This window comes from Protopterus annectens, chromosome 8.part1, assembly GCF_019279795.1.
Source record: "Protopterus annectens isolate FY-2018-M chromosome 8.part1, PAN1.0, whole genome shotgun sequence".
Taxonomy (NCBI): domain Eukaryota; kingdom Metazoa; phylum Chordata; order Ceratodontiformes; family Protopteridae; genus Protopterus; species Protopterus annectens.
This window is the reverse complement of record NC_056742.1, coordinates 147,752,532-147,771,591: the sequence shown is the minus strand read 5'-3', so window position 1 is coordinate 147,771,591 and position 19,060 is coordinate 147,752,532. Positions and strand designations below refer to the sequence as shown.

The window sequence follows — 19,060 nt, the reverse complement described above, 5'->3', positions numbered from 1 at the left end:
ACTTGCTATACCCACCACAAAGCAATTCCAGACAAAGAAAAAGGCTCACTCTACCAGGTCTTTGGCTTAAAGTATTAGCTTTTTGGAAAGAGGTGGATTTTGGAAAGAGGTGGATTCTAGAAGTATTTCAGAGACAGCAACTTTTTCCTCTGAACATATCTTTGCAGAGCATTACAAACTTTATTCCTTTTACAGGTCTGGAGCAAGCTTTGGTAGGGCAAACCTCCAGGGGCTGCTGGATTCTCATTTTTTTCACTGTCAGTCAGTATAATCTATGGTAGTCTACCCATATAGTTAGATCCACTGCAGTGGTGGATCAAATGATGAATTTAGTTCATTTGTGTAAGCAAACTTACCATAACAGATGTTTGATCATTGCTGCTATGTCACCTCCCTCCACCCCCTTACTTTTTTTTTGTTTTACTAGGGTGAGGAGTTGCAATTTCACTTACTAGTATTGAAAATTTCAGGCTGTAGTCCTCTCATTTGGGGTGAAATCACTGCAGGGCTTTGCACCCAAAATGTTGATTTTCTTCAACTCTCGAGCTGCCAAAAGTTTAAGTATGTGATAGGTGCTCCCTAAACACTGAAAGCTGTCAGTCTGTTCCATCCAATGTATGATATAACCCATCTAACTAAGGCTGCTGCAGCAGTGTCTGTCTGTTCCAAGTGTACTCTAATGGTAAGTTTACTTATACAACTATACTTCCTCTCTCTTCTGACAAACAACTTTTCTGTGTTTGTCTTGGTATCTGTTCTGCACACCCTATCCACTATTTATGCCTTTAGGTTCATAGGTAGTTACTAGGCATGCAGTCCAGGAGAACATTAAGGAGTCTAGCTGAAATTCTCAATTGTTCCAAAGCACTATCTGGTTACTAGACTTGCTCAAGATCACACAGTAGGCAAATGAAAGTGGAAAGATTCAAAACCCTTGGTACAGGAAGCAGCTGATTAACAAATAACCAAGCCAAAAATAGACCAAAACGATACAAAATCCAACTCCACAGCCAAGGAAGGTATCCATCCACTTTATTTGATATAAAACAAGTTAAGCGCATTCTTCCCACTTTCAGGACTTCTCAGAACATTTTAATTTACATCATCACAATCTTGTATACCCATTTGAAACCACCCCACCCATCTCATTTTCCAGTTAACCAATAGACGTAATGACAAATTGGAAAATGAGATGGGTGGGGTGGTTTCAAATGGGTATATAAGATTGTGATGTTGTAAATTTAAAATGTTCTGAGGAAGTCCCGAAACTGGGAAGAAAGCGTTTAACTTGTTTTATATCAAATAAAGTGGTTGGATACTTTCCTTGGCTGTGCAGCTGATTAACAAGTTTTAATTTTAGTCCTGTGTGCTAACTGCCAGAGAGTTAACAGATGTTCTTTGCACCAATATTCTGCTGATTTCTGGGCTGTTCTGGAGACGGATGTATGAGCTTTGCCCATTTGCTAAGCTAAAAACACTAAAATGGTCAGTGGACTTTAGGTGTACATTTAAAACTGGTGTGTAAGGGCAGTACTTTGCCAGAACTCTACAGTTTAACCTGCTTTCTTTGTCAATTTGCTGAACAGTTGATGTTAAGTTGTCTATCTCGCCTTCGTTCTTGCTGGTTGGGATTGGAGCCGATCCTCTGCTCTGACTCGGCCATCTTCTATAGCTCGAGAGCTGTTTACTGGCTCGAGGCTACCCCTTATCCCATGATGCCTAGTGCTAGCTAACCAGATCTCGTTTGCCACTTCAGCTGCAAGGTGTCGTTTTTCTGGCTCAGGCTCGTATAAAGTTTCTTTATAGAACTATTTTACTAGAAATAGTCTCTTTTCTAGGGGGTTTTGTTAGTTTTTAGTCTTATATTTGTAGTGTTAGCTAAGTGTGTGTTTGTAGCTTCCTTCCCTCCCCTTTAGAACTCGTTTAATTTAGAGAGGTCTCCCCTCCCCCCTCCATATTCCTGTCAGGTTAGCCGTTTGAGTTAGAGGCTTTCCTATTTAACAAAAAAAAAACTTTAGCTTTAGTCTGTAGTGTACTGTGTTTTCTCTTTAGACTGTATTTTGATTGGTTAGCTATTGTTGTATTTTTTGTTACAGGATGTCCAAAGAATCCAAGGTGTCTGGGTTCAAGAAGTGTGACTCCTGCTGTCAGAAAATGTCTCTGACAGATGGGCACACTTCTTGCATCTATTGTTTAGATGCTGTGCACCTGCAGGACTCTTGTTCTATCTGCCATGCATTTAGTCCAAGTGTGCAGGAGCGTAAGAATAAGCTTATTCTTAGGAGCCTTTTAAAGCCCCAGGATTCACCGGCAAAGACTCAGCCTGTGAAATCCCCTAAATCTAACAAATCGTCTGCTCCAAGTTCGGAGCAGTCTTTGGTTCAGACTCAACCTGCTACTTCGAAACCGATAAGACCATCTCCCCATCAGCTCCATGGGAAACTTTGGAGCCTTCGCGGAGTCGCAAGAGGCTGAGGTCCCCTTCTCTGGAATCGATACATTCGGCTCCTCTGTCTCCCATGCTGCAAAGCGAGTGCAGTCACAGATCTTCTCACTCCTCTCGATCCTCTAGGCTCTTGGATCATGACATGGAGAAGAGTGGTCAGTAGGTTGCTAAAGTCGCAGGCACTTGCCAAGATGTTGTCCAGCCCTCTCAACAGGTGTCTCCTCCATCCACTTCTATCGATGTTCCTCCTTGGACTCCATTGAGCTCGGAGCCGGAGTTCATTGGGGTTCGAATAGTGGAACCGTTGGCTCCGAAAACTTTATCACCTTCGGTTCCGTCGTCGGCCCCAGTTCCGTTGTCTGCTCCGATTCCCTCGATGGCGCCGTCCGAGGGATCTGGGTGCCGGGGCACCCTCGTCTGCTCCGAGGGGGTGAGTGGCATTGGACCCTTGTCCGATCCTGTTCTCCCTCTCGGAGCTTCGGTGCAGGTGAGCTCGGCACCTACATCGGCCTCAGAGCTGTCTCCCTTGGTGCGGAGAAGGATTCCGATTTCCTCAGAACTGGAGCCTTCTCTGCATCATGGCAGGAATGCCTTCGATGTCATAAGGAGTGTGCTGGCCACTGAGTCAGCTCCACTATCGGCCCCATCGGCTCAGTCCCCTGTAGTGCCTGTGCCAACCTCTGCTCCTCCTCCAGACCCCAAATGTGAGGAACCAGTGCTCCGGGGCACCCCATTGGGTGTTTCCTCTTTTTCTGAGGCCTCCCCTGAATATTCAGAGGAGCCCTCTCGTAAGAAGTGCAAGAGGAAGCACATTGACTCCCCTGAGTCTGTCACTTCGTATACAGACTTAGATGATTCGGAAGGGTCTCCTGAAATCCCCCTCTGAAGAGGTTTCCTTTTTGGACATCCTCAAAATGCTTAAGCAGAGGGGGAACTGGAATCCTCTAGCCCCTACCGAGGATGTCTGTATTCCTGAATGCGTTCAGTTTCCGACCTTCCACCTCCTGGGTTTCTCCGCCTTTCGATCCACTTATATCCGTGGTGGCTTGAAGGGCTTGGTCAGCCCCAGATACAGTGGAACCAACTCAGAGGAGACCTGGCAAGTTCATCACAGCACCCCATGATAGGCAGTTTCTTACCAAAGATGTTCTGTTGATGCCATGGTGGTAGCAGCAGCCACCAAAAAAGAGTTGTCAGAAACCTCTTCGTCTGTCCATCCTTCTAACAAGGAGTCTAGGACCATGGACAGATACGGGAAGCGAATGTTTGCTTCAGCGACCTTTTCTATGAGGTCATGGAACTACTTATGCCATTTTACCAGACTTCAGAGGGATCTCCTTAAAGAGCTCGGAGATACCCTTCAAGATCCATCAGCTGAGGGGGCTCAAGTTAAAGTGGCTTCCTAGCTGGCGACCCTTAATTCTGTAGTCAACTCCTCCATGAGGCTCACTTCTTATGCAGCCAATGGTGCAAGTAGAGCCACAGGTACGGGTGTGGCCCTTAGGAGACATGCATGGATGCAGCTGTGTAACTTTGTGGAACCCTTTAGAGCGTCATTCACCAGCACCCCCTTTGATGGTTTCCTTTCTTTTTGGACCACAGGTGAAAGACACTTTGACTAGGTGTGAGCAAGAAGGCAAGACTCTCTCTGCCGTGGGAGTCCGTTTTTCCACTCCTTCCAGACCATACCCCAAGGGTCAGTAAAGTGGTAAAAGGTGGTTCCAAAAATCCCAAGGAGCCTTGCCTGACACACGTAGTGATTTTTCCTCCAGGGGCAGAGGGGGAAATAAAAATAGACACCGCCCTCATGGCAGAGTAGGTCCGCAGAACCAGGGCAACAGAGAATCTTTCTCTGAGAAGCCCTTTCAGCATCCCAGAAAGGTTGTCCGGCAGCCCGCCTCTGGAGGCAGTCGGGGGAAGACTTTCACTGTACCCAAAAGCCTGGCAAAATTTAACGCAAGACGAATGGGTACAGTCAGTTATATCCAGAGGTTACATAATTCCTTTCTCTCAACCCCCCTTACTGTCGAGCAAATCCCTTACAGATGTTCCACCCAATCTGAGGGACCAAGCAGTCATAGAAGTTTCAAGACTGCTAGAAAAAAGTAATCCAGGAAGTCCCAGCAGACCAACATGGATCCGGAACTTACTCAAGGTTCTTTTTGGTACCAAAAGACAGGGGACTGGAGACCGATTCTGGATCTCAGCATACTAAACAAGTCTGTTCAAAGAACAAAGTTTCAGATGGTCACGCTACGGTCCATTCTACCCTTTCTGGGTCAGGGCAATTGGATGTGCTCCATAGATCTTCAGCATGCGTACTACCACATCAAAATGGACAGGCGCTCCAGGAGATTCCTTCGCTTCTGGCTTGGAGCTAGTCATTACCAGTTAAGAGCTCTGCCCTTTGGTCTCACCATAGCCCCCAGGGTGTTCACCAAATAATGTATGGCAGTGGTCACGGCTCACCTGAGACGTCAAGGATTCCAGGTGTTTCCATATCCATATGACTGGCTCCTCACTGCTACTACCAGGCATCAACTTCTGCAAGCCAGGGACTACACTATCATAATCTGCTCCCAGCTAGGCATTGCAATAAACTTCAAAAAATTTGCTTTGTTGCCCTGTCAATCTATCACCTATATAGGAGCAGACTTGGACACAAAGAACATGTCCGCAAGGCTACCGCCAGAAAGGGTATCTGCAATTCGCCAGCAAATACAAATTCTAATGCAGAGCAAAAGGATCCAAGTCAGGTTCATCCTTCAAACTCTGGGTTTCATGGCAGCGGCAATTCTTCTAATCCCACTGACCCGCTTTCACATGAGGATCCTTCAGTGGCTTCTGTTCACACAGTGGTCTTTCCAACAGCTGCCCATGTCTCACATGATCATGATTACAGAAGCATGCAAAAGGCACCTTTCCTGGTGGTCTCCCCACTAGTGACTCAGGGCAGACCCTTCATTCAGCCCCCTCTGGTTGCCACAGTGACCACAGACACCTCCCTGATAGGGTGGGGGGGCACTATCAGGGCAGGACAGTCAAAGGCACTTGGCAGCCTCACGAGTACCACCTGCATATAAACGTCCTAGAAATGAGAGCCGTGCTCCTAGCATTGCAAGCTCTTAAAGACTCTATCCCTTCTGGGACCATTGCAGTTCAAACGGACAACATGTCCGTGGTCTGGTACATCAACAAGCAAGACGGAACCAAGTCCTACCCCCTATGTTGAGAAGCACTCAGACTCTGGCAGTGGGCGATTTCTGATTGCGACGCACATCCCTGGGAGGTCCAACGTCATAGCGGACAGGCTCAGCAGAGCTATTCTCATGCCTCACGAGTGGTCTCTGAATCGGGTAGTTGCGGATCTGATCTTCCGCAAATGGGGACAGCCTTGCTGCGATCTTTTTGCCACCCCCTTCAACAGCAAATGCAGCAACTACTTCTCCCTTCTTCTGCTTCAGGTCACACACCCAGAGATGCTCTAGTCCACAATTGGCCTCGGGGACTTCTTTATGCCTTCCCTCCATTTCCCCTGATACCGAAACTCATACAGAAAGCAATATCATTGGGGTGCAAAATTATCCTCATTGCCCCCTACTGGCCTCTACCGATATGGTTTCCGTTCTGCACCATTACCTTCTCGACCAGCCCTGGACTCTGGATCCAATTCCAGACCTACTGATTCATCTATCAGGCGGGCTGCATCAATTCCTCCAAACACTCCAGCTCACAGCTTGGTTGCTCCACTTCTAACCTTAGCCAGGCTTCCCAGCATTTCCCTGGCCGTGCGTGAGATTGTCTTTTCTCGCAAGTCCACAATTAGAAAGTCTTATGCTAGCAAATGGAAAAATATTTCTTGTTGGGCAGAGGCTAGGAACGTAGATCCTTTTTCAGCCCCAGTCCACAAAACTTTGGAGTTCCTAGCACAATTTTTTCATTCTGGGTCTGCTTCTGCTACAATCCGGGTTAAATTGGCGGCCATTTCTAACTTTCATGTTGGGTTGTCCAATTCAAACATTATGTCTCATAAGCTCTGCAAAGCCTTTTTAAGAGGGACTACTCTCCTTAGACCTCCAGTGAGAGATCCCCCTCCTCCTTGGGACCTTAATTTGGTACTAACCTCCTCAATTATGCCCCCTTTTGAACCTGCAGCATCCTGCTCCATTAAGTTTCTATCTTGGAAAACACTTTTTCTGGTAGCTATTACTTCAGCCAGACGCATCTCTGAACTTCAGGCACTATGTGTTCGTCCTCCATACTTCGTTTTTCAAAAGGACAGGGTTGCTCTGAGGACTAATCCCTCGTTTCTTCTGAAAGTCTGCTCAGAAAATTTAAACCAATCTATAGACCTTCCTGTGTTTTTCCCTAACCACACCAACAAGGCAGAATACAAATTACACCAATTGGATGTTCATAGGCAATTGTGTTTTTACTTGCATAGGACTAAGGATATAAGGAAGTTGAACCAACTGTTCCTTTCCTACGCTCTAGGCAAACAAGGTCTCCCAGTTTCCAAAGTGACCTTATCCAGGTGGTTGTCTCACATTATTACTTTCATTTATCAATTGAGAAATAAAGAGTTGCCTATCAAACCAAAAGGTCATTCTACTAGGGCTTTGGCCACCACTGTAGCCTTCCAATCTAGGTTGCCCATGGATTCTATCTGTGCAGCTGCTACGTGGGCAAATCCTCATACCTTTATTTCTCATTACAAGCTAAATATGGTCTCCAGCAGTAGAGCTGACTTTGGTTCCACTGTTCTGAAGAGTCTGTTCCAATGAGCCGCCCAGGATTGTAGGTGCTAGGGACTCTGTCCCAACTAGCAAGAACGAAGGCGAGATAGACAACTTAACATAAAGAAGTTACGTACCTACCATAACGTTCCATGTTAGTTGTCTTCATCTCGCCTTCTTTCTTGCGTCTCACCCTCTGTCCCCCTGTCCTATTGGATCGAGAGGAGTTTTGGTTTCACTGGCTGAGTGTTCTCTGATTTGTTTCCTCTACTGACTTAGAGAGTATGACAGGTATGCTCAACCTGTTTGTTTGGACAGGTTGGTTCTCTGGCTATGTCTGGGTTTAGCTATTACAAACGAGATCTGGGTAGCTAGCGCTAGGCATCACGAGATAAGGGGTAGCCTCGAGCCAGTAAACAGCTCTCGAGCTACAGAAGATGGCCGAGTCGGAGCAGAGGATCGGCTCCGATCCCAACCAGCAAGAAAGAAGGTGAGATGAAGAAAACTAACATGGAACGTTATGGTAGGTACATAACTTCTTTTTCACTTATCTGCTTTCATAAAAACCCTTGTGCGCCCTGCAACTTTATACCCTCAGATAACTGTAATCCTCTCTCTGTCTTCTACTTTCTACAGAGTGCTGTTTCTTTGGGTGCCAGTGTCTTCTGAACATTGCTTTGCACTTATTTTTCCAATCACATGCCAACTTTCTAGGAACAACTAAGGCGTTTGCCCTGCAGTCTTTCTAGTGTTATATCTGTCAAGTTTGTGTCACAACTAGGATTCACAGCTGTTACCAGTTCATCGCTTACGTGTTGTATGCATGCCACATTCTTTCTCAAATAACACTTCTGGTGACATCCTTGTTCCAGTCTGCTACCCATGAATTTTCAAAATCCCATTTTGTAGGACTAAGACTATTTTTATTTTGGTGTGTGTGTGTGTGTGTGTGTGTGTGTGTGTGTGTGTGTATATATATATATATATATATATATATCTATATATATATATATATATATATATATATTTTTTTTTTGGTTTGCTTGTGGCATAGACGAGTCCAAATATTTTGCTGAAATTTGACTCACTTTGGGTGCTTTATTTACTCACTTTATACTTTTCTTAAGTGTGTGCACTCCCCGGGTGTAGATTCATGTTGCTTGCTTCCAGTGTTTTGTTTCTGTCCTAGAAGCTAAAAGTGTCATTTAGCTAGATTCGGTTTGTCCACCTTCAATATAACCTGGAGCCAGGCTAACAGATGTACATGTTTTATTTTACTGATGTGGTACAATGTAAACTTAGAAAGTTGTGTATGATGCTGCTGGAAGAGATTTGTTGTATCAAAACAAGGTAGAAGATAATTTGGTCAGTATCTAGTGGTCTTTACATCAAGAACAGGAAATGCAATGATTTTGAAGCGAGGAACTGAAAGGACTGATGAGAGGTGGGAAGGATAGGCAGTGAGGAGGGTAAAAGGAATTCCACGGGTGGGCTAGAGAATTGTAGTAAACATAGGTATGTGCGGCTGATGCTATGAGTTAATGGAAGTCAGAGAGGAGTTGGAAGTAGACTAAGATCAGGAGAAATTGAGATTCACCTACTGGAAAGTAGAAGTAAGCTTGTGACCATTTGGCTAGCATACAGATACGATGGAATGGGATGCTAATGTGCACCCACACTTTAGTGCTGGCAAGGAATGAGTGAGAGACATTGTACATGTAAGTTCACAGGTAATTACTAGACACATAAGAGATCACAGAGGAAGTAGCACAGTTGTCCCAGAGCACCGTTTAAGTGATTTACTCAGTCACACAGTAGGCAAATGGATGTTGAAAGTGTCAAACCTCAGATTACAAGGTGAAGAATTTAAAGCCATACATTTCTTTTTAAGCCATAGAACAATAAACCAAGAAGAAATTGCAAAAGACCATGATAGACAGAAGGGTATCTGTCATGCATATTTAGTCTCTGTGGAAAGTCTGGAGTTATTCCCCGTATAACTAAACTGTCTCTTGTGAGAAGTCAAATCAGCAAACCTTCAGTAGAGAATGAATTCTGAGCTTGACATTTGTCTGGAAGCAAGTTTATTGATATTTAGTTGGGGAGATCAATTCACTCAGAACTGCTTTTCAAAATGTGTCATGTTTGGTTGCAATATCCAAGGTGCAATTCTTAAACATTTGCATAAGCTGTTAACTCTCTGGCCACAGCACAGATGATCCACACTTAGTGGATTCAAGAGAAAATGGTTGAGACTATCTCATGCTTTTTGGAAGGTGATGTGACAGAGCCAGGAAGGGACATTTTATCAAACTAGTAACAGCGAAGGCTACATTTTTCCATGCCAGTCATACATAGTTGTGTTTTAGGATACACCAAATTTAAGCACCATTTACAAAAGTGATTCACATCATGGAGGTATTTATTTCTGTATGGTTTAACTTGGTGTTTTTCCTTACAATAACTTTATGCATCCATACATGTGTATCTTCTTGTGTTTCCTCATATGCATTTATGCCTGCTCATGAAATCTGCTTATTTCAGTAGATTGATATATCATGTTAAACGTTTGAGAAAAATGGGGCAGGATTAACTTGAAACATAAGTAAAAAGATAATTGTGGCTTGTAGCAGTTTCTCTAAGATTAATTCTAAGAGGACAAAGAATTGTAGACCTTTTTGCTTGTCAGGTTGCCATAATGAGTATCGATTGCTGCTGATTTGGGGAGAGAGAAAATCTGTGCACTGAATCTGTCTGACGGCCATTGAACAGTCATTTCAACAAGAAGTGGGGAGTGGAAGGCTTTTCAGCACCGGCTATAGGCCTCTTTGAGACTGAGGGCATTGATCCTGACTTGTGAATAAGAGGCATTCACAAATGGATATTTTCAGTTTTAATGTTCTGAATTCGTTATGTGTTGAGCATAGTAATGGTGTGTGGATAGGGTGCAACAAAAATCCATGAAACAAGATTGTGTTGTCTTGGAAAGATAGTCTCCTCTTAGAATGTGGGATAAATATCAGATTAGGTCCGGTCGAACGTGTAATGAAGTTGGGTGTCTTTCAGCATCTGAGATGGAGGATGGGCACCAATGACATCTGATGGTCAGCTGCATAGGGGCCAAAAGTTGCATGTCAAAAATTGTCTGCAGGATTTTCTAGAAAGCTTGACTGAAAAGACTTGCAGATTAACTGCAAATTTCTGAAAGTACTCAATTTCACTTCCTAGAATTCTTATTTTCTGCACAAGTGATTTTTAGTTTGGTGCCCCCAGTAATAATTTCCCCTGCTATGGAAGGATCCTGGATTAGTAATGGACTGTAAGACAGAACAGAACAATATCAGATGGTAGGTCAGTGGATTAGGAGTCCTAGCAGAAGTCCTCAGGTAGAGGTGGCTAGCTGTGTTAAATTCAGGAGTGGTTAGTGGAAGGCAAGGTTATAGTTGTGGACTGGATTGTTACTTTGTTGGAACCAATCTGGTACATGCAGTATTGTGTCAAAGGATTAATTCTGGGCAAAAGGACTATTGGATGGGAACAGGTATTATAGTATTATATTTTCAGTACAAATCCATTGCCAAAATAAAGCTGTTAGTCAGCATATGTTTTTTAGCTGAGAGAGAGAATGCTGAGAGGCTTTTTTTTTTTAAACAGTTTTTTCTGCTTGTGGTTCACTTGTACATTACAGCTAAACTTTTGCTACATAATATTTAAAACGTTCAGCTCAACTTTTTTTTTCTTGTCCTCCAACTTCGTCTGTGCCTTTTTAGCTTCTTGACATCTTTTTAACTTTATCCTGACTAGTTTGACATTATCCTTATTCTACAAAGGAACACACAGCCTGACCAATGGGACAGCACCTGCTAAACAAAGTTACTGAAATCCCAAATTGAAACGGGTACACTGGATCAAGTGTGGTGTAAATACCAAAAAAATTTCAAGATACAAACTGCAAATGTGAATGGCTGAACCATAAATTCACACAATCTGAGTTACAAATATGGTCTAAAGGACCGCAAGTACACTCTAACGTTGTCTTAAACATTAACGTAACTATTGACCTCAACTACACTGTTATTATTCTAGTTTATTGGTTCCTACACCATGCAATTGATCTACCTTATGCATCTGTCAGTAACATTGTTTTCTTCCATTGTATTTTTGCATTGTTTTTCTAATCTAACAAGCAGTCTCTTCCCCCTTCAGTACTACGGCTGGATTAAAATGTTCTAGGTTAGGTAGGACACATCATTTCTTAAATTTCACAGATATTCCATTTAGTTTTATGACCATTGGCACATTGCCAATCCCCTCCCTCAGGCCACTCCTCCTTCCAGAGGACCATACAAGTCATTCCTGAATAAATTTGAGAACCCATCTGTTTAGATTGTTTTAAAGGACAATGAGTATCACTTCTTTACTGTGCAAGAAATTTTTATTTTTCCATTTTGAAGTGACAGAGCCATTAGACATAGGTGTTCTTCTGAATTTCTCTGTTTTACTGTCTTGCATTTTGTGCACTGCTCTTTATGGATCTTGTGTGGTTTCAATATTTGTGAATTCCAAAACTACAAGAGATTTCTAACAGAACTCCAAACACTTTTCAAAAAAACTTTGTGTTCTTCTTCTTTCGGCTTTTCCCGGTTAGGGTTTGCCACAGCGGATCACCTGTCCGCTCATGATTGGCAGTGGAGTTTTACAGTGTCGAGTTGCCAGCCCGGTGCCCAACCTTCTACAGAAGGCACACACATGCACACAGTCACACCTAGGGCCAATTTAGAGTGTCCAATCCACCTACTGCATGTCTTTGGGATGTGGGAGGAAAGCGGAGCACCCGGAGGAAACCCACGCCACCACAGGGAGGACATGCAGACTCCGCACAGAAGGCATCCCAGCCGAGGATCGAACTGGAGAACCTCTTGCTGTGAGGCGACAATGCTGGAAGAATTCAGAAAAAAATCCCAAACCAAACACTGGTGCAAAATCAAACAAGTATAGTTTGATAAAATAAGTTAAGCTTTTTCAGCAAACAATTGCACTGACTTCATTAGAACTAAATTTTACAATATGCACCCTCTTATTTAAACAGAAAATTATAAAAAAAACAGTAAATAAAATGTCCACATGCAGGTAGAGATGACAGCCTTTGACAAACCACAAAGTTACGATTCCCAGTGTTTTTATGCACTCATGGCATTGTTTTAAAATGTTTTTTAAGAATGAACTGTGTTTTATGGATGTGTAAGCTGAAATGAAATGTATATTTCTTTAAATGATTTAATGATATAGTACTCACCGCATTTAATTAATTAGCAATGAACCTATCAGCTTTGTTTTGTGTATATTTAAATGAAGTGTTTTTATGGTAATTTTGTAGTTTGAAAAAGCCACTTTGGTGAAAGCGCTAACTTTTGCTAGCTGAATAAACAATTTTACAACCTACATGAACTGGGAATCGTAACTTTGTGGTTTGTCAAAGGCTGTCGTCTCTACCTGCATGTGGACATTTTATTTACTGTTGTAGTTTATACTTTTGGATGCAGGAGAGTTTATCCCTTTATTGGTTTGTAGCGTGTTGATTTGCTTTATTTTACTTCGTTTCCAACCGAGGGAGATGGCCGAGACTGAGACTGTTATAAAAACAACATTCATTGCACAAAACAATAACAAACCACTTGTTTCATTCATTGCTTAATTCTGCAACAGAAAGTTTTTAATTTGCTATAAATGCTAACTATCATTAATGCCCAGGAATCTAAGATGCAACTGCCAGTCAAGCTTTATTCTCAAGCAAATTATTTACATCACTACCTCGTAATGAGAGTGACACAATTAGCAACCAAAAAAGAGCATTTTTTTCTATAATCTGACTATATTCTGAGTGCCAAACTAAGGCATACTTATGTTTTAATTTCTTAATGGCTTTTAAATGCACTTCTGTAGGTTGGTTTAACCATTTTATCATTTTTCCAAAGTAAAATGCCCCACATGAATGGCATTGTTGCAGGGTCGACTACCCCAGTAGATGTGCAAGTAATTCTGTCTTTTCTATAAATAACACTGTAAAAGCCACAAGCCACAAACTAGACAAGTGATGACTATAGCTTTACTTCAGTCTCGGGGGGTTCTTTCACAAATTGCTCAAAGCTGAGAATGGCTTTTGCCATTAGGAAAAAGGTTTACAGATGTCTGTCCATGGTTTTTCCATGGATTCAGTGGTTGTACATAAGCAGTCAATCTCAAGTTTCATATCGTTGGTATTAGAACTTTAGGAGTTTTGTAACTGATTATTTCACTCAATAAATTCATAGTAACAGAACATGCTGGAGGGATAGGTAGCCTGTTCCAGAGTATGGGAAGTCTCTGGGACAGGAATCTATCTATGTCAAACAGAGCTCCTCATTAGCACTCTTCAAGAAAAATCTTGATGATTGGATGGGAAATAGGAAATTCACCCCAGGGATCACTTCTGTGGCTCTGCTCGACAGGGGCACATGAAAATAATTTTCTTGGGTGGTGAAAGCCAGGGTACATTTTTGGCTAGGCTTATATAGGCCCTAGGGCCAATAGCCTAGTACCTACCTATGAACCTACTGTTACTTCAGCTTCATAAAATAGCAATAAGTGTTTTCACTGCGTCCTATTAGCAACATAAATATACTTGTGCTGTATTCCATAAGGCCTTTCTGTCAGCCTGTTCATAATCAGCCCCCCTTTCTTCCTCATTTGTATATGTGGTCAGGACGAAGTACCAGCTGTTGCAGTGTGTCTTGGTTCACAGTCACTCTCCTAGCTTCTTTGACTGTCATGCTGTACTATCTCAGGCCTTTCTTGTACAGTCCATCCATCTTGTGGCTGGATGTCCTCTTACCTTCTTTTTGGCTATCGCAAATCTACTTTTCTGCACGTGTCTGAACAGCTGTCATATGTTCTTGACCTTATCTGAAGTTGGGGCTACATGGGCTTCTGCTCTGATGTCCTCATTTCATTGTGTCCCCCATAGTCTACATCTTACTGCCCATCTCTGGCACTTCATCTTCATCACCTGAAGCTTCCCAAGTTTCTCTGCCTGCACTGTCCAGCTTTCTGTGCCATACTGGAGTACTGGTCACACCACTGTTTAGTACACATTATCTTTCAGGTTCTTTAGCATTCTTCTGTCACATACTACCCCGAACACTTTTTTTGCCAGGTGGCTTCAATGCCTTTGATTCTAAAGTTGAGCTTCTTTTTCAGACTTGACTTGACTTCCCTTCAGTTACACCTTTCTGGTACCTGAAGATGTTAACTGTTTTTCATTATCTTCTATCTGTTTTCACTTTTTTATATCCCCCCATTTACTGCCACAGCCACTGTCTGGTCTGTACTCCTTTCTGTCCATGCGCCTTCAGTAGCTGACAGGAGACTGGAATGCAAAACTGAAGTTGTTGACCAGAATCACTATTAGTGTATCCCCCCCCAACAGCCTGTTTGTTGATGTAGTCTGTTGCCAGTATGAACAGAAGCAGGCGTAGAGCTGAACTTTGATCTGCACTGTGCATGGAAAGGTTTTAAAAATATTGATGTGTTGTTATTGGCCAGCATTTTGTTCCAATCATTCTCAGAACTGTTGATCTAGCAGGTTCTCTTCATAAATGCTAAATAAGCTCTTGTTGTGTTTAATTGTATTATACTTTTCATTTGTGAGATAATGCTGCTTGTTCTGTACAGCCTCCCTTTTAACATCTGTGAACAATCTGTGAGCTAAGCCGTGTACTTAATCACCTGGCTTTCATGTCTGCTTGGTGACTATCAAATGTTTGCTAAGGGAAGTAAGCTGTGCATGACAGTGTTACAGGGATATTTTGATCCACAAAGCATCAGTTCGCTTGACAAAAGGTGTATTTGATCAGTAGATATCTCTAGTAAATTAGTCCTTAAGCTTTGGTACTAACCATATAATCAATTTGTAACAAGTGAAGGATGTAGAGATTCTTACTCTTGTCTTATGATGAACTGCTAGACAGTGCTTAGTGTCCAGAATGTTCTTTAAAAATAAATATGCCCGTTCTAGTATTAGTCTTGTAGGGCTATCTGTCTAGTGCCTCGATAAGATATTGTCTTGTGTATTTGTTATGAATAAGCAGGAAACATGTTTGCTGCGAGTGAAACAGGAATTTAGAGTACTGGTGTGTAAATGCACATATGCTAGGAAGCTGCACAATCTTCTGCAACATGAAGAATCATTACTATTTAACTTGGTTATTCTGAATATTGAGAGGGTTTTAATTATGTTTTTTTTCCCCCCTCAAGAACAAAACTAAATTATAATCCTCCAAAGACGGATGGGTCAGTGTACAAGATAGAATTGGAAGGAATTTCTGCCCGGGTGATGAAAGAAATACTAGATTATATCTTCACTGGACAGGTATTTTACAAATGCATTTTGATGCATGTTTCTTATATTTTGTTTCCTAGCAAACTATCGTGTGTTCCACAGACAAAATGATACGCATGTTGTGAACTGCTTCATTTACTGTTCTGCATAATAAGGCCACTATGAGACATTCATTTTCTTTTAGGCTGTCATTACATTCAGAAATGTACTGTTTCTTTAGTACCACCATTTTAGTCGTATGCTGGACTTAAGTGATTTTTGTCAATTATGACTATAGTGCTTCTTGGTACTAAATTATGAGAGCTAATTGAAGTGGCATGTTGCTTTCTGTTCTGTCATTCGAATATCATCACTATGCAAACGTAGCTGAGAGTACCAGTAGTGAAGCATTATACTTTTGTGTTCTGTATACATTGCAGAAAATGCAATGAAGTACATTTAAAACAAGTGTAACTCTTTAGTTTGCAAGAATTAATCTAATAAGCAACAAATAATGCATCTAACTGTTGGAAGGTTCTGCCTCTGACTCTGAAGAAAATGTTACTTAGCTGCGTAATGTCTGTTCTGAAAGAGTTCTGAAATGCTGAGTAAGTGGCGATGCTGTTATCTCACAGCAGGAGATTCTCTGGGTCAGTTCTCGGCTTGGGTGCTTTCTGTGTGGAGTCTGCATATCTTCTTTGGGTGCTCAGGTTTCCTCGTACATTCCAAAGACTATACAATAGGTAGATTGGACAGACTAAATTGGCTGTAGGTGTGTGTGTGTGCATGTGTGTGGTATAGAAGAATAACCCCAGCAGGGCTAGCCACCCTGAGGTGTGAACACTGGCTCTAGATATTTGTCCTCCTGGCCCCATGTGCAAAAATGGGGAAAAAGGGGTTGTGCATGGATGGATTAGGATATTAAGAAATGGAGGTAAAGTAGATGTGTTACATGTTACTAAAAATATGGGGGATACTTGATGGCTATTGGCCACTGAACTGCAAATCAAGGAACACTTATTTAAGGAAATCCAAAACTACTGACCCTAAAGAAACTCCTGACCCTAAAGAAACTCCTTCACTAAGGAAGTTTTTTGTTTTTAGAAACCTAAAATATATACAGACAGTGTTATGTGGGTACACCCTATCCCTGGCAAACATCCACCAGTTCACTTTCAGATAAGGTGGAAAGTGATGTTTGTAAATGGGTTGTTCAGTACTTTTTTTTAAGTGATCTCTCTGAAAATGTATTGTACTGGAAATTTATATAAGAGCTTCATTGTCTATTAGTAGTATTCCTTATGTTTACTATTTAATTATTGTGTGAGGGAAATCCAAAGGGAAAATATATAGATATAGAGTAATTATCGCTATTTTTTTCTTAGGCTTTAATATTTGCAAGAGTTTGGTCATTGCCAAGGTTGCTATTTAGCAAGGGGGTTGGTTATTGGCATAATAGTTAAGGTGTTGACTCACAGACAAGAAGTACGGAAGAACAACCACAGAAGGGCTAGCCACCTGGCAGTGTGAGCATTGGTTGTAGATTATTATTCCTGAACTGACACCCTGACCCTAAGTGCAAAAAATGGGAAGATGCAGATGGATGGATTAGGATATTAAGGATGGTGGTAAAGTATGTGTTACATTTTACTTAAAATAAGGAGGACACTTGTTGGCTACAGGGTTTGATTCTCACTAGGATAAATTGGCTAGGCCTAAAATGGTCCACATGGGCAGCTAGCCTTGTGTACTTACCTGTGAACCCACATGGTACTGTGGAGATGGTACAATTCTAATCCGGTTGCCATTCAATCCTTTTCTCTATGTAGATCTAGGCACAGAGTCTACTTTTGTGGTGGAAGTATGCAATGTAACAAGTCCTATCCTGTTCTGTTTTGTTTTAGCTAAAACTGGGGCCACAAGTGCATAGTTCTATTTCTGTGGTAAAATGTTATCTTTAATAATAATTGTAGGTCCTTTAAAAACTCAACAGTATGCTACAACTATATTAATTAGTACTATTTGCAGTAGTCATTCCCTCCTCAAAAACAACCATTTTTTGCAGAGTGGCAATTCTCATTATTAAAGTGACATTGCCAACCACTAGGTTAAAATAGCTTTGGTCAGTGAAAAGGAGTACAACAGTTCTTATGTAACAAAGAAAAATATATATTCTACTTTTTTCTTGGTTTGTTATAGTTAATTTATTTAAAAGCAGCTGATCCGCATATACAACATTTGTAAAACAAAACCAGAGTACAGATGCTAATTTGGATATGGAAGTACAGTTGTGTAAGTAAACCTACCATAACAGTTTGTTCAAATGATCACTGCAGCAGCAGCATAATGGACATCTATTGTAGTATCTCATCCACATTGTTACACTTTGGCTGGGACTACTATCAGTTAAAATTAGGATCCATGGGTATGAATAGCTTGCATTGGCTTGTGTGTTAAATTTAATACAGAAAAAAAGGCAGTTCATAGACTCATAGGCAAGTATTAGGCCAGCTGCCATTGTGGACCATTTCAAGCCTGGTCAGCTTCATTGTTGTGTTGGGGAGATGGCAGTGGTGGCATTCTTTTCTGCCCGGACCCTTTGGATTCTATTGAATTGCATTGTGCATCCAGAAGAATATTAAACTTCCTCTCCAATTTCTTGATTTAGCAAATAATAGAATAATCGAGTTTATTTTTATTACCTATACCTATTTTTTTTTTTTTTTTTGCTCAGAAGCAAGACTGTCTCAAATGTTTTACAAAGCTGAGATAGTGAAAAGTGTGGCAGCCTAGTATAGAGACGGTTGTTTAGGAAATCATAGGAAGTTATTAAAAATGTACTGGAGACTGGTGGGTTGGTTCAGGAAGGGTATCTGACGTAAAACTTTGCCAAATCATTCATGTGGACTGCAGTAAATATTTACATACCGGATCGGTAGAGGCCCGGGTTGATAACTGCCACCAGTACTGTTAGCCAACAGGGTGCTGACAGAAATTGGGCTACTGTTGGCTGAAGGAGGAGAAGAGGGGGAAAGCAGGAAGAGAGGAGAAAGGATAGGACTGTGTTAGTGAACTTTGAATGTTGGCAGCATGACTAGTATAGGGAGAGAGCTAGCAGATATGATGATGGACAGAAGGAAGGTCGGTATATTGTGCGCAAGAGACCAGATGGAAGGGGAGTAAGGCTAGGTGTATCGGAGGTGGGTTCAAATTGTTTTATCATGGTGTGGATGGGAGGAGAAATGGCATAGGAGTTATCCTGAAGGGAACAGTATGCTAAGAGTGTTTTGGAGGTGAAGAGCGTCTGATAGAGTGATGTTTATGAAGCTGGAAATTGATGGTGTAATGATGAATGTTTGTGTATATGCTGCACAAGTTGGGTGTGCGATGGATGAGAGAGAAACATTTTGGAGTGAGTTGGATGAAGTGGTGATGACTTTACCCAAAGGTGAGAGAGTGCTGATTGGAGCAGATTTCAGTGGGCATGTTGGTGAAGGGAACAGAGGGGATGAGGAAGTGATG

At 41.9% G+C, this 19,060-nt stretch overlaps 1 protein-coding gene across 2 annotated transcripts in view; it reads left to right on the top strand.

Annotated features, from left to right (window-relative positions):
* GAN (gigaxonin) overlaps window positions 1-19,060 on the top strand; it is a 1,111,762-nt gene that overhangs the window by 94,692 nt on the left and 998,010 nt on the right. For both annotated transcript variants that reach the window (XM_044081792.1, XM_044081791.1), the window contains exon 2: window positions 15,475-15,589. In XM_044081792.1, the coding sequence (XP_043937727.1) occupies window positions 15,554-15,589 (36 nt within the window). In that variant the 5' untranslated portion in view covers window positions 15,475-15,553. The remainder of the gene's footprint in view (window positions 1-15,474; window positions 15,590-19,060) is intronic.